This window comes from Pan paniscus, chromosome 19 (genome assembly GCF_029289425.2).
Source record: "Pan paniscus chromosome 19, NHGRI_mPanPan1-v2.0_pri, whole genome shotgun sequence".
NCBI classification, from domain to species: Eukaryota; Metazoa; Chordata; class Mammalia; order Primates; family Hominidae; genus Pan; species Pan paniscus.
The window spans coordinates 74,538,276-74,560,108 of NC_073268.2; the positions used below are offsets into that span (position 1 = coordinate 74,538,276).

Consider the following 21,833-nt stretch of genomic DNA (forward strand, 5'->3'; position numbering starts at 1 on the left):
GACCTTGTGATCCACCTGCCTCAGCCTCTGCAAGTGCTGGGATTACCACACCTGGTATGAGCCACCACACCTGGTCCTTATATCAACTATTATTAATACTATGTGTTTCCGACATGTGATTTCATTTACTCCTCAAAACTCTATAAGATAGTCATCAGCCCCAATTTTGAGTTGGGAAACTGAGGCTCAGAGGAACTGAATAATTTGCCCAGGGTCACCAACTGAGAAGCAGTGGAGGCAGAATTTGCACCCAGGACCTCAGCCTTCAGACTGCCTGTTCTTTACTACCAGGTAGTGGCCTCCATGGTAAGAGAGGCAGGGCTTGCACCCATCTGCTTTTCTCCAGATCTAGCTCCTTCTAGCAGGCAAAAGGCCACTGCACTAGTTCAGGCATGAGGTGATAAGGCTCTGGCTTATCACCAGGATGGCTGTGGAGCTGCTAATAAAGAAACAGAAACCAATCTGGGTGACTGGACAGAGGGTGGAGGGGATAGTGGGGTGGTGACAAGAATGGAAGCCTCCAGAAGAATTATGGTGAGGGTTTCAGAAAAGAATAAGCGAGATAACAAATGGAAGGAAAAATACTGCAACCTTGTTAACTACAAAAGCACGGAATGATGATGCCAGTGATGATGATAGTAATGATAATTGCAATCATTTATTGAGCGGTTACCATGTACGTGGCATGGGGCTAAAACTTCCATCTGTACTGTCTCATTAAATCCTCCTAACTACTTACAAGTCCCATTATTATTCCCCTTTTACAGATGAGGAAATAGAGGCTGGCTTAGAGAGGTGAGCTAAAAAAGTCCAGGTCACACTGAGGGGCAGTGGAGGAGTCAGGCTGCAAGCCCAGGGCTATCTGGCTTGAGAGCCCCAGCTCTGTCATTGGTGACAACACCATTGACACCAACAGGAAAAGCCAAAGCAGAGAGCAGAGCTGCAGGGGTCAGTGGTTTCCAAACTCTCCCTCCCCTAAGACCCCATCTTTCCCTTAGACCTCTCATGAGTCACATTTTAAGAAAAACAGATGTTCGGCTGGGCGCAGTGGCTCATGCCTGTAATCCCAGCATTTTGGGAGGCCGAGGCAGGCAGAACTCTGGAGGTCAGGAGTTTGAGACCAGCCTGGCCAACATGGTGAAACCCTGTCTCTACTAAAAATACAAAAATTAGCCGGGCGTGGTGATGGGCACCTGTAATCCCAGCTACTTGGGAGGCTGAGGTAGAGAATTGCTTGAACCCCGGAGGCGGAGGTTGCAGTGAGCTGAGACCACGCCACTGCACTCCAGCCTGGGCAACAGAGCGAGACTCCATCTCATTAAAAAAAAAAAAAAATTAGCTGGGTATGGTGGCACACAACTGAAATCCCAGCTACTCGGGAGGCTGAGGCAGGAGAATCACTTGAACCTGGGAGGCAGAGGTTGCAGTGAGCCGAGATGGAGCCACTGCACTCCAGCCTGGGCAACAGAGCAAGACTCTGTCTCAAAAAAAAAAAAAAGAAAAAAGAAAAACAGATGTTCTACCAAACTAACTGTATTTATTACTTACAATTTATTTTCTCATGAGATAACTTGTATTAACATGTTGAACTAACAGAATTCCAACCAAAACAAAACCAAGTACTTGAGGTAAGCCCGTGGAACCTCTGAAATATTGCAGGTAGCTCAAAGACTCATAGGAGTCACAGGCAAAGGTCTAGAGGTCCTGTGAGGTAGCAGGCCAGGGTGCAGCAGGCAAAAGAGAAGGCCCACAGCTGTGGAAAGGGGGCAGCCCCAGCCCAGCTCCCACCAATAGCAGCAAAGCTTCTCGGAATCCTTCTTCCCCATCTCTCTCTCTCTCTCTCATACACACACACACACACACACACGCACGCGCGCACACACACACACACTCACTATGTAATGCAGTACAGGCACTGGGAACTTGTTTACCAAATGAATAAATGAGTGACATTTGCCCATATTTTGTAAGGAAAGAGAAATGAAACATCCAGAAGTGGGGCAGGCAGCTGCAGCCTAACAACTCTGCTGCCATGAAGGCTCACAGCCTTGCAGAGATGCCACACTCCCCAGCTCCTCCAAGTGCATCCTGACCCCCTGCTTCCCACCATCTCTGGAGTCCCCTTCCTTGTCAGCACGGCCAGGCCAGGTGAATATCTTCACCCACATTCAGAATCCTGCCCACATCCCTGCCTGCCATGGGATGAGGTAAGAACCCAGGCTGTTTCCTTGTGCCCAGGAGAACGAGGATATCCACAAGGGATCTGGGCCTGAGACAGCAAGCTAACACAAAGGCCGGGAGTGTCACTCTCCTCTCTCACCACCCTTGGGGGCATACCCGTGTGTGCCACACACAATCTGACTACACTCCACACGTATGTTCAGTTTTCCAGCTAGAAGGGAGGCCACAGATAGATTAAGCCTAGTTTTGAGAAACAGACAGGGTTGGATTCAAAGTTCAGCTCCACCCCTTCCTAATTGTGTCATCCAGCAAGTTACCTGACTTTTCTGATCTTCACTTGTCTCATACATCAAATGGAGAATAATAATGCCTACCTTTCCTGATTGTCCTGAAAAGTGAATGAGATCATACATACAAAGAATCTGTCCCATGTCCACATGGCACATTGTAAGCACATAGAAAACAGTAACTGCTATTGTTAGTTAAAGCAGCAGTCACAGGCAAAGGTCTAGAGGTCCTGTGAGGTAGCAGGTCAGGGTGGAGCATAGCAAAAGAGAAGGCCCACAGCTGTGGAAAAGGGGCAGCCCCAGCCTAGCTCCTACCAACCATGGCCTGCAGCAATGTGCTTTGCAGGTTTCTTCTAAAGAAGCTGAAAATCTGAGTTTTTTTTTGTTTGTTTTTGTTTTTTTGAGACAAAGTCCCGCTCTGTCACCCAGGCTGGAGTGCAGTGGCACGATCTCGGCTCACTGCAAGCTCCACCTCCCGGGTTCACACCATTCTCCTGCCTCAGCCTCCTGAGTAGCTGGGATTACAGGCATGTGCCACCACGCCTGGCTAATTTTTTGTATTTTTAGTAGAGACGGGGTTTCACTGTGTTAGCCAGGATGGTCTCGATCTCCTGACCTCGTGATCCACCCACCTCGGCCTCCCAAAGTGCTGGGATTATAGGCGTGCGCCACCACGCCTAGTGAAAATCTCAGCTTTTATATAAACATTTTTAATTTTTAAATGTGGCAATTAATATACACATTGAAAAGTCGCTGTGAGGGTTAAACACAACATGTCTGCAAGCCAAACCCAGCTTATGGGCCACCAGTTTGCAACCTCAGGGGAAAAGTGTGAACTTTTTAAGGGTGGGGCAATGGTTTCTATTTCTGCTGTTCTTGCACAGTGCTCAGTGTATGTTTCTAAAAGATGGAAATCGCTTCAATTGACCCCTTCTTTGCTGTGGTGCAGAGCAGGGGAAGGGACTCAGGAACTCCCAAGTGATGGGAAGGAGGTGGGATGGGGAGCATGCTGGGATGAAGGTCAAAAAGTCCTGCTGGTGCTAGTCGGAGGAGAAAAAACAGAGGTGTGAATTTCCACTTCTCTCAGACCAGTCATGGGTTAGGGAAACCCAAGGGAATCAGGTACATCACTCTTAGGAAACATGGGGACAAGAGAGCACAGGGTCTTCTCACAGCCCAGAGCTGGGTGAAGCTCCGGGTGTGTGTAGGGCGAAGTGTGAGTCTACCTTGCTAGCCAGTGACAGGCAGGGGCGGGGGGCCCGTCGAGGACTCTCCAGCTTGACGATGCTGATGAATCCAGGCTCCAGATTGTCGTCATCACTGGCATTGCACAGGTACAGGGGGTGGGACTGCAGAGAGAGACAGACTTGGGTTAGGGAGGCTTTAGGCAGCAGGAGTGAGCTGTGAGAGCCATATACCTCTCCATTTTTCTAGGGAGGTACCAGGCAGGTCTCTTGGTGCTGTAAAAGAGTAGGCCTTATGATTGGATTGCCTCTTAGTACGCTAGTGACCACTGTTTGTCACTTCAGGATGCTGGGGCCAAGGACACAGGTAGTGGAGGCAGATAGGAGGGAGAGGGTGTCCCAGAGGGGACCTCGATGAAGAGCTTGCTGCAAAGCAACTCTAACAACCTTCAACTCCAACAATCCTACTTCTCTAAACTGGCCAGACGCAGAGGGCTCCTCTCCTGGCCCCAGCCTCTCTACCTCCTGATCCTTCTACCTGCTCCCCAAGCCCCAGGCTAAGAGAATATCCATGTGTGCCTGCATCGGTGCTTTCAGAATCCCCATGGGCAGTGCTGCATGCTGCTGGTGCCTCCTGCCTCCTCGGGATGCCCCCAGGCAACTGTTGCCCTGTAGATTCCCATTTCTCAGGAGGCTGGGTCATCTCACTCGGTGCTACCTTGCTTCTCTCACTAGCCCCTTTTTTGCCTCTGCCCTGTACCCATCCTGGGATCAAGCATGGTGTTGACAGAGAGGTGAGACTATCTTGCAATGAGGCTTGGCTAAGACATAAGCTTTGAGAGCTCACCCTGGTCCCAGGAATGGTGCCGTGGAGGTGGAGCCAGCCCAGCCCATCTGCTCTAAGGGCAGATCCTGTCCAAGACCCTGTGCCTCTGAGCCCAGCTGGTGCTGAACAATGACTAAAGGAGAACGTGCCGACAGAAATCTGAGGCTCTCCTCATCAAAGGGGTGAGACCACCTTACTCTCTCTTCTCATTCACAGCGATTTGTACACCCATTCGAATCTAATTTTCCCTAAACAAAATGTCAGAGTGCAATGAGAACAAAGTATGACTTATTTGGCCCTGAATAATCCTATGGTCCAGGGACTCCTATATAGTAGAAACCCCACGTATCCTGGCAAGAAAGAGATTTCTTATTAGAGAGCTGCCCACACTTCCCCCTCTACTACTGTTGAGGTCTGAAGGACTTCCAGAAAGAACCATCAGAGGAACCACAGAGAATCTTGAATTTATAAAGATGTTTATGAAGATAATGTCAATGATGGATTTAAAAGCACACTTTCTGAAAGCTCTCTCAGGCCATTTCCTCTCACTGTGTCACCGCGGTCCCTTGAACATAGTAGGTTCTCAATAACTATCTACTACCTTGCTTTGAATCAAAATCTCTGGGCAGGGGGTGTTGAGATAGGAAGGAGTTCCATTCTTGCTCCCAGAGTTAAGGCCTACTAGTCTGGTAGTGAGCAAGGTTTAGTGTGGGAGAAAGGTTATCATGTGCCCCTGCCCCAAGAAAAAGGCTGGGGCATGAGGGTGGAGTTGTTCTCACATCAGTGAAGCTGGAGCCCCTGTCTCAACAAGCTGCATTAGTCTCTCTATCTGTCCATGCATCCATTCATTTCTTTGTTCTGCCAGCACGGAAGGCCCCCTTGGTGTCAGGCTCTGTCCAAAGCAGTGAGGAGCTAATGATGAGTAAGAGAGGCTCCTTGCCTTAAAGCAGCTCAAAAGACAAGCATGCAAACACATCGTGATGTTACAATGCAAGGGCCTATGGGAGGGCACAAAGAGGGGCAGCTAACAATACATATGGGAAGCAGAGCAGTTTTCACAAGAGGTGACTGGAGACCTACCTGGAAGGCTAACTAGGTATGTGTTCACCTCAGGGACCAACGAAAGGGAGCGGGGTTAGGGAGCCACATTCCTGGCAGAGGAAGCCACTGCACCAAGGAACGGAGGCCTAGCACGAGGCTGAGGTAGACTGTGGGCAGTGAGGTCTGGCACGAAAGGGAAGGCAGGACATAAGGCTGGAAGGATCTGCAAGAGTCCGGCCACAGAGCTGAGACCACAGATTTGCACTGGAGACCAATTTCTCTGAAGACTGTGGAGGAGACTCTGGTGTGGTGGGGAATCTGAAGGCAGCTGCTCCACCAGAGCAGAAGATGGAGGCCTTCCCTGAGGAAGGACAAATCGCAGCCACAGAAGGTTCTGCTCTGCTTGCTCCTCGACCCTCCCCACACGGTCCAGCCTTCTCCTGATGACTCCAAGATGCCGCTCACTGACCAGAGGGTCGCCTGGGAGAGGAAAGTCACTTTGGAGAAGTTCCTACAGTGTGTCTGCAGATATTTAAACAGCACTCTTCCCCAGGTTTGAACAGGGAACCAGCATCTACAGCTCAGTGCTGCATTGTAGGATACCTCTGACAAGGTGGAAGGGAAAAAAAACCTGGTATGAGCCACCAAACTTGCCTGGGTCTGAATTAACAACTATGGAAGAAGGAATGGAAGGAAATTAACCATCAATAAAGGCCTCTTGTGTGCCAGAGCTTTTAGACATTATTTCACCATAAGGTAGGTGTTATAGCCATTTTTAAAAACAATTATTTAATTTTTATGTGCACATAGTAGGTGTATATATTTATGGGATACACGATGTTTTGATATAGGCATGCAATGTGTAATAATCACATCATGGAGAATGGAATATCCATCTCCTCAAGCATTAATCCTTTGTATTACAAACAATTCAATTATACTCTTTTAGTTATTTTTAAATGTACAATAAAATTATTGTTGACTATAGTCACCCCATTGTACTATCAAATACTAGGCCTTATTCATTCATTTTAACTTTTTTTTAAAACCCATTAACCATCTCCATCTCCCCACTACCCTTATCATAGCCACTTAAAGAAGAGAAGCTTGAGGCTGAGAGAAATCAAGGTCACACAAGATTTGAACTCAACTCTGCCTGACTCCATTGTCGGAGCCATGGAGCTCCAAATGAACCCTCCATCCAGCAACGCTCCATCCATCTCCATGCTAAAGATAGTCAGGATGGGGACAGTACACTTTATATTTATTGGGTAAATACTGTGGGCCAGTGATTGTTCTATGCACTTTTTCATATTAACTCTTTTCATCCTCATAACAACACTATCAGGTAGAGATTGTTATTGTTCCCATTTTAAAGATGAGGAAACTGAGGCACTAAAAGGTTAAATAACATGCCCAAGATTACACAGCTAGTAAGTGGTAGAGATTAGAAAAAAAAAGGAAAGTAGTAGTAGGATAAGGTTAAAAAAATATTTAAGAACAATTTACATTTTATTTTGAAAACATGATACCTTCCCCGAACTCATTTACTAAGAAAATTTATCTTACTAAAGCATAAGGACCCAAATACAAGTCCCTAAAATGTTGATGGTGACCCCCGGGATTCTTAGACCCTCCTCTCTTTTCACTCTTCTTTTTTTTTTTTTTGAGACAGAGTCTCGCTGTGTCACCCAGGCTGGAGTGCAGTGGTGCAATCTCGGCTTGCTGCAACCTCCACCTCCTGGGTTCAAGCAATTCTCCTGCCTCAGCCTCCCAAGTAGCTGGGACTACAGGCGCCCGCCACCATGTCTGGCTAATTTTTGTATTTTTAGTAGAGATGGGGTTTCACTATGTTGGCCAGGTTGGTCTTGAACTCCTGACCTCATGATCTGCCTGCCTCGGCCTCCTACAGTGCTGGGATTACAGGCATGAGCCACCGCGTATGGCCCCCTCTTTTCACTCTTGATGACTTCTCTGGGTGACAGCAGCCAATCCCATGGCTACGGTGCCCACACAGAGGTCAGTGATTACATATGTACAGTTTGGTCTTCTCTTGAGCTCCAGACCCTTATGTCTAACCCTGGACGTTTCTACCTTAATAATCTTAAGTAGAACACCTCAAACTCAGCATGCTCAAGACTGAACTCATTCTATCCCCAAAACTGCTCCTCCAGTGTTTGCTGTCTCTGGGATTGGAACCATCATCCATCTATTACCCAAGCAAGATGCTGTCCTCCTAGCCTCCATCTCCTTCACCCCCACTCTAACCACCAATATCCAATCAATCGCCAAATTCTAACAATTCTACCTCCTAAATATTTGTCTTATTTTATTCTTTCTTCCATTCTCACTGTCGCTATTGTAATACAGGCCACCATCACTGCCAACCCTATTTACCGAAATAACCTACTCCCTAGGGTCACTTCATCCCATTCGTTCTCTATATTGCAGCCAAAGTGGTCTAAAATGCTAACTTGAGCACGTTACTCTTCTACTTGCAGCTCTTACAAGGCTCCTCATAGCTCCTGAAATAAAGTCTGTACTCTTAAACATAGCTGAAAAGGCTCTGCCTGGTCTGGGCCCTGCCTCATGGCTTAACATTCCCGTCCTATATCTCTTCCCACCTTGCGACCTATGTTCCAGAAATAATAACTTGTTTCATTTCCCTGAACACCTTTGGCACTTGCTGCTCTGTCCGGCATTTCCCTAATCATACATTACCCCACGGTATTGTAATTGTCGGCTTACTTCCCTCTCTTCTCCAGATGATGACTGAGTCTAGCCTGCCCCCCACTGCCTGTTACTTTGTGGGCACTCAATCAATATTTGTTGATTAAATATTGGAAGTCTATAACCAGATAATTGACGATAGTTAACTATGAAGACAAGACAGAGCACACCCAAATCCTATAATGGTTGCTCTGGGAGAGGAATTAGAGAGGGGGTAGTAGAGAGGGACTTTGGTGTTTTGCTTTGAATACTTTGATCAGAAGATAATACATGAGATTTGAGTTTTGTTTTTTGCTGTTGTAGAAGAATAAAAATGAACGACAGTTATTTATATTTTGTTCCATGTCTTTTCCCTCCTTCCCTTCCAAGAAGATGGCTTCACCTTCTATTTCCTTGCCTTAGGGGCATTTGCCAAAAGCAAATGTTGTTTAAAGTCCTCCCTTCCTGGCTTTTGCAGAAAAACTGAACTCACTGAGGAAGTGTGAGTGTCCTGAAGGCAGAAGGGCCTGTGGTGAAGGGAGGGGTCAAGGTCTCAGAACCAGGAGGGCAGGAAGGAGGTGTCTGGAGCCAGTGTGAGGGGCCTGGAGCCATGCTGAGTAGTGGGAAGCTGCAGCCTGTGCCCCAGAAGCGGTGGGTCCCTGGAGAAGGACTGAGTACTAGACCCCAGGAGGCTGGCCCCTGGGAGAGATGATGTGCCTGCGTGGATTTCAAGGGAATGCCTGTGTTTGGACAAGGAACATATCTGTGGTGGCCAGCATGGATAAATATCAGAGGGGTCCCTTGGATATCTTGGTTTTCATAAAACTCTGGGACTTTTGTGCTACTTTGTGAGGAGAAGTGCCCTTGAAAACAAATGTCTATGCAGCTAATGGGATAGGACCTTGGTGTTAGATTTGATTAAAAAAAATAAATAAATAAAGTAACATGATCTTTCTAGTACAATTATATCTGTGGTATGACAATCATACTCATTATACTTTTGTATGGCTTGACTCTTTTACAATGAGAGCTTTTCAAATATTCTCAAATTAAAAACAAATAATAGCCATTTGAACTAGGACTCAGTTCAGCACCTAGCAAGAAAGACAGCGTTGGCATTCCCTGGGTATAACACAGGGGCTGTCTTTGCCCTTCCTCCAAGGAATTTTCAGCCAGGAAGCGGGCTCTTGAGAAAACAGATGCAAATACATCTGTCTCCTTGGAATGCAAGGTCTCCTAATCATGAAGATGCAAACACGATTTCTACAGTGGGCCACCTGTCCCCTCAGTGACACCAGGGGAGGGTCAAGAGAAATGAGCTTGCCTGATTTGAGAAGGGTGTGGTTGTGGAGGGCTCATGGAAACTTGGTGAATTTGACTTCCTCAAAGGCCAGGAGTTAGGACACCACTGTCTCACAGGCTGCCATGAGGGGCAAATTAAGAGGCACTTGCTTTCAAGCACGAGTTGGGTCATTCTGACTCAGAATTCAGCTTTGCATACATATTTTATACCCCCTGTGTAAAGACATGTGAACTGTCCTTCGGTGGCGTGTGTTGTATTTCATATTCCTGAGTCTATTCTCCCTGTGTCCTCCTTAACTTATTTGTTCTGGTTTTTTCCCCTCCCTCCCAAGACAGACCTAGAGTTCAGATTCTGACCCCATCATTTACCTGTGTGACCTTGGGCATGTTAATCTTTCTGAGCCTCATATTGCTCATCTTTGGAATGGGAACAAAAATGCTTTGTGTAGACAGGAGATAATGGATATCAGTGCCTAGCAAAAAGCCTGACACTTAGTAAGTGCTCACTTAATGGCAGCTGTTTTTATTACTGCATCTATAATAAAGTCCCTTCTTATTCCTGGAAGGGACAAGGCCTTTTCTGAACCCCTCCCCCGTTCTTTGGTAATCAACAGTGCCCCTGAATGCCAGTGTTCTGCAAGGCACAGTCTGGGACAGCTCATTATCCACAGTCACTTCCCTCCTGTTCTCAGCCCTCCAAACCCCACTGAACAAGCTCTTCCAGTTCTCAGCCTGCCTCCTTCCCATGAAGGAAGCCATGTGATCTCATTACCTCCTCACAAAGGGCATTTCAGGGCTCAACTGGGCCTGGAACTTAATGCTGGTCTCCCCTTATCCCATGGCATCTCCTCCTCTTTGGGTGTGTGCTTCTGCAAGCAATTCTTCACTGTCTCCTGTTTCCCAGGAACTCTCCTCCCCACCCACCCACCCACCCCCTCCTGCCCCCACCACTGACCTCTGCTGCAATCGTCTCTTAGTTCTCTGATTCCACGTACAGACCTTCAACCAGGCCTTGGACAGGTAACTTTACTGCTTGGTACAATTTTGCCTTTGTAATCAAGAACATTGGCCAGGCATCAAAGGCATCATTCTCCCCATTTCCTCTTTTCAGATTTTACAATCATCCTTTCCTGCACAACCTCCATTACCTGAACTTTTATCTTAGGTAGGAGGACACACCGGCATCATAAAGTAAAGCTCCTGCAGATATGGGGGTGGGAAAAAAACAGGTTGGCCTGAAGTTGCTTCTTCCGGATCCCAGCACCAGAATAGGCCCACCACTGAGGCCCAGCTTGGTCACCTTGCCTTGTATTGAAGGGAGTCAATGCTCACATCTACAGGTTAGATCCTAATGGTGATTGTTCAGGCTTAGATTTGGGAACCTCAAGACCTCTTTCAAAACCTTACATAAACTTGTCACTATCTCTTTGGGATGACTGAGTTTCCACGAATCAAGTTGGGAGGCTGAGGAATTGTCGAGAGGAGTTTCTCTTTATTTTATTTTATTTTACTCTATTTATTTTTGAGACAGGGTCTTGCTCTGTCACCCAAGCTGGATTGCAGTGGTACAGTCTCAGCTCACTGCAGCCTCAACCTCCTGGGCTCAAGCAATCCTCCTGCCTCAGCCTCCTGAGGTGCTGGGACTACAGGTGTGCCTCATCAGCCTGGCTAATTTTTGTATTTTTTGTAGAGACAAGGTTTCACCATATTGCCCAAGCTGGTCTTGAACTCCTGGGCTCAAGTGATCCTCCTGCCTCGGCCTCCCAAAGTGCTGGGATTACAAGCATGCTATCTATTTTTTAAAAATTATTTTACCAGAAAAGTGTATTCCTGCTTCATCGTATAATTTTTTAAGCTACAAAAGTAAATAATGTTGGTGGGGAGGGAGAAGCATAACCTTGGGCCATCTGATGGGAGTGCACACTAGCAGGGGATGGATGAAGAGGCCTCCATGATTTCTCACTTGATTCAGGAAACCTCCTTGGGGGAACAGGGGTGCTGGTGAGCAAAAGAGCTGACAAGATAGAACTGAAATGATGTTCCAGAATCTAATAGGAAGCAGGGTGGCAAAAACTGAGGGAAAAACTGAGCTCACTGAAACTCCAGTCGGGGGCTCTGCATATCATAGGCCCTTAGTGTTTGGTGAAAGAATGAATAAAACTTGATTTGAATCCAGTTGCCACGTAGTTTATAGAAGAGATGTAAATTGCTAACAGCTGAGCCTGGTTCACACCCATAATGGACCTTCAAAATTTGTCTTTTACAGCTGAAGAAAGCAAGACTCAAGTTAACTAGATTGCCCACCTAGTTAAAGTTAGTCAACCTAGTCAACACCCAGTTAAAGGAGGTTGAGGTCCCCTAAATTCAACCCCACACTGCCTCCGGGTATGCACGCTGGGGAGGCTTTTCTGTGGCATGGTAAGCATTAGGTGAGTACTGTAATATAATGCCTGGGATCACAGTGGAAGGCTTCAGGGTCCCCATTTCTAGAATTTTCAAACTTGAATCATTCTTAACAAGACAGAAGCAGGATCTGTCTGCTCCTCGTGCTCTGCCTCCCAGCCTCGGCTTCCTGCCTCTCCTCTACGGTTTATCTCATCTCCTCTCCTAGCCACAACAAAGGCAGCCAGACCCAGACGCTGCTCAGAGACACTTTCCCAGTGAAAAGTCCCTGTTGCTTTAGGATGAGAAAGGTGTGTCCTGAAATTAGAGGCCACAGAAGCTCAGACCCAAGTAATGGTCATTCAGCCAGACTGCCATTTTCCTCACTCCTTCACCCCACATTACAGACGCCATTCTTCAATTTCCAAATTCACCTATCCTCATTTCAGACTGTGCTGGAGCTCCATGATGCAACTAGACTTCTTTACATGAAAACGGCCATGGTGGGGTTCTCCTGACCCCACACTCTGCCTGGCATCCTTTGATGGTGATTCACAGGTCAGGAGTGCACTCGTAAGCAAATGGAAGAAGGTAAGGAGAAGAAGAGCTAATTATCTGAGCTGCTTTTGAAATAAAGTGATATCAGAGAAGAAAGTATATTTGGCACTAATCATAGACAGAGAGGAGAAAAATCCCAGCCACCCAAGAAGTAGAACTTTTATATCATTATATTCTCACATGGAAACAGGGTTTGTCCTGACTCAGTCAGAATGACCTCTAACTACAAAGGTACTAGAAAGCTACTCATGAAAAGAAGAGGGAGCCCATCAAATATCATTTTAGTTACATCAGGGACCTTTAGAAGCAAGGCCATGAAATAGAATACCAAGTTCTGAGGCCTGTGAAGATCAAGACCTTAAAAGATAACCCAGTCATGTGTTCTGGACTCCTTTTCTCCACCAGGTGAGGAACTCAGGGCTCAACCATCCAAAAATCATACTAATTAGTTCTGGGAAGTCAGCTGAGTTCTGACCACTGTCCCAGGAAAGATCTTTGTCACCCTCACTGACCTCCATCTTATAAGGAGTACCACTGAGCCCCCTTGTTTAGCTAGGTCTTATCCAAAGAAGTCCTCTGCAGAAAGGCCGAGGTCTTGACACAGATGGCAAGTATTGCTAGGGGTAATATCTAATTCCCACAGGCCCAGGATAAGGTCTATAGAGGCTTTGTCTAGGGCCCTTCTGAGGCATGGTCTTAACTCTTGCCACAACAAAGTAGTTAACTGAACTCTCACACCTAACCCAATGTGCTACTTGCAAACAGCCTTGACACAGTTTGCTTTATGATTTGATTTTGCTGTTCCTGTTCCAGCCAAGCTCACACCAGAGATGGCAGGAATCTGAAAACCTACTAGAATCAGATAAGTGTTTATTTTTGAGTAATTATTTAGGTTAAGATTTCAATGCTTAAAAGGCCAAAGACTAAAGCCAGACAGTCCCTGTGAAAAACATCAAAGAAATGAAACTTAAGGAAACCAGATCATTTATTTAAATATGCCAGAGGCCCATCTGGACTACCGGCAGAGCTACTTGAGCATTGCTAAGTTTGGTGATTTCAGTGCAAGAGTGCGAAATAGCTTCCTTAACATGGTTACTTCACACATAGTCCAGGTCTTTCAGGCTTAGTCTCCTGCTCAGAGGCTGTAGGGATTTCAAGGTGTCCTGCAAACTCTGCTCCATACCGCTGTCTTCCACAACTGGCTTGCCCTGGGGCTTAGAAGCCCTTTGAGGGCAGATACTGTCTCCAAATGGGCTGGCTCAATGAAATCTTCTATGCTCAGATTTGCATTGGCACAATGCAAGTGGGGATGGAATGAAGCTATGAAGCTTGCTCGGCTAGTCCCAGTCCCCAGCTCCTGGGCAGTAACACACAATATTGTATTTACATTGCAAAGTGGAAAAATTATGGAGGATGGGTCTGGGGTTCAATAGAGAAACAATAAAGGATCATAGGGGTAGTTGTACTCAGAAATAACATCAGGAGGAAAAGGACAAAATTATTCAAGCCACCAGCCAACTCAGATGCCCAGAGTCTCTCCTCAGAAGCCATTGGGGGGTTGACATTAGGCCAAGAAGGCTTCTGTTCAGAAGAGGCAACAGCCAGGAAGGGCTTGTGTTGGAGATAGCCCAAGGGCTCCAGCCTGACTGCTGACAGCCCTTTGACCACAGCTCTGAATCTTTGTCCATGCGGTGGCCCTAGGGAAGAGGCCTGCTTTGGGGGGACTGTTTAATGATTTGCCAGCAAAGAACAAGGCAAACAGACTGCTGGCAGCTGCCTAGATGCAACAGGAGAGTGGATTTTTATTCCCACCCACAGTGTAGCCTTCCAGGCAGGGGATAAAAGAAAAAGTGAGATGGCTCTGGGAGAGCCTGGGAGGGACTGCCATTTGGGGCTCAGAATTTCACTGGGTCTCTATGGATGGTGCCTGGATATCTCAGCATTGGTGCCAGCTGGTATTTCCATCCTCTGAATATTTTAGAAATTCCCAATAGTAGCATCTCTTGCGCTCCTAGGAACTAAAAAGTAAGATATATAAATAGCCTTTTATGGCAGAATTCTAGGCATTAAAGAGAATGAAAGCAGAAAAACACTGTCTTAGCTCCTAAGAAGTCTTTTACAGAAAACATATGATGGGAAGATAGTTTGTTTCTCTGCCAAATTATTTTTCCTTTCTCTTCCCATGGACGTTTCCCTATTTCCTTGGTTCTATAGAGAAAAAAAAATGGCACCTCTCCTACCCCCTGTGAGCCAAAGACTGTGAGAACTCCAATCCTATAGCTCTCTACCTCTTTTTGCCCTTGACTCCCCATGCCAGTTCAAATTGGGCCCTTCTCTAATCCTTTGACCAGTCCTCAGTCCCCAGAAACTAAATACTTTCCCTCATATATTCCCCTGAAGCCATCTATTCAAAATTCTTAAATGACACTTACCTCTTACTGTGGGTCAATGCTCCATTGTGACCCACTCTCTTACCTATTTCCTCCAGCAGAATGCCTGATTCTTAGTGCAATAAAACATTAGTTCTTTCCTCCTTCCTGCAAAGTAGAATCTGAGCTCCTTGAGGTCAGGGACTAGGTCTTATTCATCACTTACATCATGCCATGCACACAGTAGATATTAAGAAAAATGCATGTTGAATCATCTGTTTTAATAAACAGATGTGAGGTAAAATATATTTGGTGGTTGCTTTGTCATTTTATCAGGATATGATTATTTTCAGATTTCTGCTTTCTCTTCAGAAACTTTCTGTATACTCCCTGTAAGTTTCAGTTTCAAAGTCAGCTTTAGAGTATCTTGACCTCATCACAAGGCAGAGTTCTCTTCTTTCCTGTTCACCATCATGCCTAGATCTCCTCCACAACCCTGACCAAACTCACTTCTTTCTGGAGAACCTTCCTGTTTAATAACCCATCCCGTTATGCTTTTATTGTCTCCTCTCAGTATCAGTGTACTGCTGAGTTATGCATAACCCTGAATGGGAAGAAAGCAACAGCCTTCTGCCCCAAAGGAATGAGTCCTGGTCTCAGGAGAGTAACACCTGACTGTAGGCTACAGCAGTGTATACACGTGCTCAATGCACAGGGTCTTAAGGCCATTTGTTAGACAACACACAGGGCATGGGAATGCACAGAGCACAGCACATAAACACTGGGGTAATGTGGAATGATGGACTAACTTGCTCTTGCTGTATGGCTTTGGAAGTACTCTCTTGTCATTTTGGACCCTTCAGTCTCTCTCCCAGATTTGTTAAGTTATTTTTTGAGAGAAGCCATGTAGAGACTATTACAAACAATTTAAAAAAAATCCCTGCAGTATTGACAGAAAGAAACTCTTGCTCCCCACTGGCTTCAGGCCATAGTGTCAGCTGTCTGCAGTGAACTTCAGTCCCTACCAAAATTTTATGAGGACTTGGCCCAGAGATCTGCACAGAAAAGTTCTGGGAAAACTTAGAATCAGTTCACTCCGGATAATATTCCATATTTTTTCTGAGTGGGTTTTTCTTACATTTGGTGGGATGAGAGATGAATTACATTTTTCCCCCGTCCTTTATTCTTTGAAAAGAGGATGTATCTGAAGCCCAAGTTTTTTTGTTTTTCTTTGTTTTTGAGACAGAGTCTCACTCTGTCACCCAGGCTAGAGTGTGGTGGTGTAATCATAGCTCACTGCTGCCTCGACCTCCCAGGCCCAAACCTGGGAGGATCATACCTCAGCACCCCCCAAGTGGCTGGGACTACAGGAGCACACCACCAAGCCTGGTTAATGTTTTTAATTTCTATTTTTGGTAAAGACAGGGTCTCCCTGTGTTGCCCAGGCTGGTTTCTAAATCCTGGCCTCAAGCAATCCTCCTGCCTCAGCCTCCCAAAGGGCTAGGATTATAAGCATGAGCCACTGCACCCAGCAGAAGCCCGAGTTTTTTTGTTTTTTGCATTTTGGTGTTTTTTTCTTTTTTCTGTTGCCCAGGCTGGAGTGCAATGGCGTGATCTCGGCTCACTGCAACCTCCGCCTCCCACGTTCAAGCGATTCTCCAGCCTCAGCCTCCTGAGTAGCTGGGATTACAGGCATGTGCCACCATGCCTGGCTAATTTTTGTACTTTTAGTAGAGATGGGGTTTCACCATGTTGGTCAGGCTGGTCTCGAACTCCTGACCTCAAGTGATCTACCCGACTTGACCTCCCAAAGTGCTGGGATTACAGGTGTGAGCTACTGCGCCCAGCTAAAGCCCAAGTTTTAAAGTCTTCAGTTGAAGAGACATTTGATTCCACCACCCTGCCTTTGCTTCAGCTTCCCGGCAGCTTGATCAGCTCTCCAGCCTATCCTGCCCCTGAGAATGTATGTAGGCCACCTCATGCCAAAGGCAGTTGTATGTTCAAATATTCCAGACATCCTTTGACTTGCTCTTTGTGAACTATGAGCTCTTTGTTACTTCTTAATTGTTCAAACCTCTTTATTTTTCTTGCTAAGCGCAAATAGTAAGAGACACAAAAAGATAATCAAAGGCTGATAAATGAGAGAGGAATCTTCTCAGTTATCAAGTTGGCTCTGATGAATAGGAGTTCCTGTTTGCATTTGTCAGGAGATTCAGGGAGGTGCCATCACCACACTGAGTGGGTAAGGGAAGTACTTAGAGAGTTGGGGAGGGGAGCCAAATTCCTGGGTTGAGAGTTCACAGGGCAATGAGGATCAATAGCAGCACTTTTGATTTGTACACTGTTATCAAGGTACAAAGCAACACTACCCTTTGTCCTTTTTATTTTTACTCTGCTAATGGAACCCTTCACCCTAAATTAAGATTATTATTCAGCTTTGATGTTGCATTTCATATTAGCAAAGTGCTTTATAATCCTTCACTAGCTATTTTACTCTCCCTTTATTAGTACCACCCGTTCCACAAATTAGGTAACTGAGGCTTGAAGAGACAATGCAATGCATATTGGGCTTGTGACCTGGCTTCTGGGCATCGGTTTCAGGTACTAAATCTAATGAAGGGAGACTTGACAGACCACAGGAAGAAGCACAGAGTGAAAGGGCAGAAGCAGGGACATAACAAGAGCTTTCTTGGGAACTAAACCTCCAATGACATAGAGAAATACTTCAAAATGTTGCTTTCTTTTGCTGGCAGTAAAATTGAGAGCTCTCATTAGCTTAAATGAAAAATGTGACTACCAAACACATCTTTAACAGGAAAACAGTTTTCTTGATTGCTGAATTTCCTCCCTAACAGAGTTGAAATAGAAAAATGAATGTGTTTGAACTTAATGGTGTCAGTTGTTTCCTAAGAAAGGGACTGATGCTACAGCAAGACAAACAGCCCTAAATTACTTCTGACCCAATAAATACGTGCTTCTTGACTCTTCACATGTTGCTCATGACATAATACTATTCTAGTTCTTCCACTTCTCTGATTGTCCTCACTTGTTGCCTCTTCCTCTTACTTTTCTTCCTCTTCTTCTTGTTTAAATATGTATGTTTCCTAAAGATGTATTCTCTGATCTCTATTACCTCTCTTCTGAGGTTCTTATTCACTCCAGTATCTTTAATTATGATTTCCAAATTGGTCTCTGAAGTCAAATCTTCTGTACTTCAAAATGCTTGTTAGACATTATTTATTTGAAGTCCTACTGATATCTCAAACTTAAATATACCAAACCTAAATATCATATTCTCCCTGCACTCCACCCTAAGCCAATAACCTCTCTTAACTTAACCTATTTCAGTTAACGGCACCACCATTTTCCTAGAGACTCTGGCTGAGCAAAGACTATGCCAACACTTGTCTTTGGAGACCTATCTTTTCTATGTCTCTGGAGTTGGAACCATTACAGCAGACTTCTAACTAGTCTTTAGTCTTTCACCATTCTAAAGCTCTCTGTCATTTCAAGAACAATCTTCCTAGACACAGCACTGATCCTATCATTGCCCTGTTCAAATACTATCAGTGGCTGTCCACTGTCTTCTGAATTAAATTCAAACTCCATAGCCTATCAAATCAAGGCCTCGGTGCTCTGTACTGGTTTTGGAATCAGATAAGTTGGTTTTAAATTTCAACTCGGTTTTGCATTTCAACTCTATCTCTTCCAAGCTGTGGGTAACCTAATCTCTCTAAGTCTCCTTTTAAAAATGGAGGCTGGGCATGGTGGCTCATGCTTGTAATCCCATAACTTTGGGAGGCCAAAATGGGTGAATTGCTTGAGTTCACAAGTTCAAGACCAGCCTGGGAAACATAGCAAGACCCCATCTCTATGAAAAATTTTTTAAAAATTAGCTGGGCACACTAGCACATGTCTGTAATCCCAGCTACTCAGGAGGTTGAGGCTGCAGGATTGCTTGAGCCCAGGAGGTTGAGGCTACAGCGAGCTATGACTGTGCCACTGCACTCCAGCCTGTGCAAGACCTTGTCCCTAAAAAAACAAAAAACGAAAAAACAACAACAAAAAACACCATGCAGCCGGGCGTGGTGGCTCATGCCTGTAATCCCAGCACTTTGGGAGGCCAAGGTGGGAGGACCACAAGGTTAGGAGTTCGAGACCAGCCTGGCCAATATGGTGAAACCCTGTCTCTACTAAAAATACAAAAATTAGCCGGGCTTGGTGGTACGCGCTGGTAGTCCCAGCTACTTGGGAGGCTGAGGCAGGAGAATCGCTTGACCCCAAGAAGTGGAGGGTTGCAGTGAGCTGAGATTGTGCCACTGCACTCCAGCCTGGGCAACAGAGAGAGACTCTGTAAAAAAACAAAACAAACAAAAACACCGTGCAAGAAGATCATTGCGGAGATAAAATGAAGTAACATATTTAAAGTACCAGCAGTTCCTGCACATAGTAATCACTCAAAAGTATGTGTTTCTTCCCTTCTCCTCTACCTTTTCAGTTTCATCCCCACCTCTTCAATGCACCATACTACTTGTCCAAAATAAACTGGATTACTCACTATTCTCTCACATTCTCTTGGAATGCCTATTATTTCTGTTCTGTGACTTATTAAAATCCTATATATCCTTCAAGGGCAAGTTCATATGCTACCTCTTCCATGAAGAATCTCTTCTTCTTCATCTGAAATGCCCCAAATATCTCGTTTGTATCTATGTGTGGTAATTTTCACCTTTTGCTTTATATTCTTTTTTTTTTTAATAAACAGAGATGGGGTCTTGCTGTGTTGCCCAGACTGGTCTCAAACTTCTGGCCTCAAGTGATCTTCCTGCCTTGGCCTCCCAAAGTGCTGAGATTACAGGTGTGAGCCACCATGCCTGGCCTATACTCTCACTTACTAAATTGAGGGCAGGGGTTTCTTTATAATCCCGCATAGCACAATGCTCTAACATAAAAGGCAGTCAATAAATGTGTGCTAAATTAATGTTGAAAACGTGAGTTTTTGGTCTCCCAGGTCCACTTTGGTCCATTTCTTTGTGATTCGTACTTCACACTAAGCACTCGTTAGAAACAACCTCTGGAGGGATATCAGAATTTCAAACAATGTTAACAGAGAAGCTGAGTCAGTCTGGGATTAAGTTCAGTCCTAGTTCAGCCAAAAGGAATTGTCTGGACCCTGTTCCTGCTTGAGGAGATATCATAATTGGGCAGCTTGTGTGAGCCATGGGAACACACTTGAATACATTTACATGAGAACATATTTGTCTTAGAAATAGGTACGCCAAAGTGCATGACACCTGGCTGGGTGCGGTGGCTCACACCTGTAATCCCAGCACTTTGGGGGACCGAGGCAGGCATATCACTTGAGGTCAGAAGTTCGAGACCAGCCTGGCCAACATGGTGAAACCCCATCTCTACTAAAAATACAAAAATTAGCCGGGCATGGTGGCAGATGCCTGTAATCCCAGGTACTCAAGAGGCTGAGGCAGGAGAATCAGGAGAATCGCTTGAACCTGGGAGGCAGAGGTTGCAGTGAGCCAAGACTGTGCCACTGCTCTCCAGCCTGGGTGACAGAGAGAGACTCCATCTTCAAAAAAAAAAACAAAAAAACAAAGTGCAGGACACCTATAAAAGTCAACTACTATTAGATTGACAATGACAATGGCTTCGCTGAAAACAAAAGCAGATCCAAAAAGTTCCGAATAGTTCTGAATATGGCTCAGCTAAGATATAACTATCTTACTCTGGCTTTCATCCAATACATTTCCTCTTGGCCCAGTTAGCAAATGGGTAATTATATGACATCAGCCACCATGGGGTGGCTGGGACATAAGGTGGCTTCATGGTGCCATATAATGTGGCACCAAGTTTCTTAATCACCAACCACAGGTGCATCAACTCTTCCCCCCACCACACACACCCCCTCCATAAAACCACCTTATCTGATATTTCTGTTGACACAGTGACTATGCTTCAGGCACTTTCCTTTGCTTCTTCTTAATGTTTGTTCGGGTGGGTACCTCTGTGCAGATGCCTATAAATGAGTTCTTAGGGTATAGGAGTAACCACCCAGTCATCAGGCCATACTTTTGTTTTTAGGCAGGCTTAACTCAGAAAGTAGCAGCATATGTAATTGCTAAGCCAAAACCTACCTGAAATACTTCAGAGGCTAAGCCCCTTTCCTAGCCAAATACCTAACTACTAGAGTTGCTCTCTGTCAGTAAGTTGATTCCTTGCCTGCACATTATCAGACCTGTTTCTGGAGCCATCTTTCTCCCTAAAATGACAGCTGCTACAGTTTCCCCCAAACCCTTTGTGACACAGCATATCAATGGCTCCCAAGTGATCCTTGTCAAGAAACAGAGACTCACTTCATGTGACCACTGAGTACAATGCTGGATGGGCATGCACAGAGATTTCCCTCACAGGTACATCAGAATGGGTCTGAAATATGGCCTCTTACTTGGCAAGTATTTGATGAGCACCTATCTTCTTCCCAAAACTGTTAGGTCCAACCCAGGAGGTACAGTCTCACTGGGGAGATGACATATACACAAAGTAAATGGTGGTACAAAACGACATTGTATCAAAGGCCACATTGTGTGGTAAAGCCAATAGGTCCTACAGGATTTGTCAAGGAGATGGATCTTAAGCTCACCCTTAAAGACAACAGAATTTGGACAGGAAAAAAATAGCCACAGGATCTAGTCCATTGGGATCTGTCAAATGGATTTTTCAAACTTCTGAGCTTACTTGAGAAGAAACCAGGAGCCAGGTGAGAGAAAAAGTAAGGTTCTTGAGCAGTTTCTCTCAAGTCTTCAGGGTACAGGAAGACTTGTCTGACTGAAAAAATAGATCTGCAAAGATAGCTTGGATAGCTGAGGTAGGATCAAATTACAAAGGCTACTGCATGCCAAGATGAGAGTTAGAGCTTGCTCTCATATGCAAAAAAGGAATCATCCTAAATTCTTCAGGGGATCTCATTATCAAAACAATA

At 45.4% G+C, this 21,833-nt stretch overlaps 1 protein-coding gene across 5 annotated transcripts in view; it reads right to left on the reverse strand.

The window, feature by feature from the left end:
• RNF43 (ring finger protein 43) overlaps nt 1–21,833 on the reverse strand; it is a 63,446-nt gene that overhangs the window by 13,345 nt on the left and 28,268 nt on the right. For all 5 annotated transcript variants that reach the window (XM_008970571.5, XM_063598781.1, XM_055101616.2 and 2 more), the window contains one exon: nt 3,695–3,817. In XM_008970571.5, the coding sequence (XP_008968819.1) occupies nt 3,695–3,817 (123 nt within the window). The remainder of the gene's footprint in view (nt 1–3,694; nt 3,818–21,833) is intronic.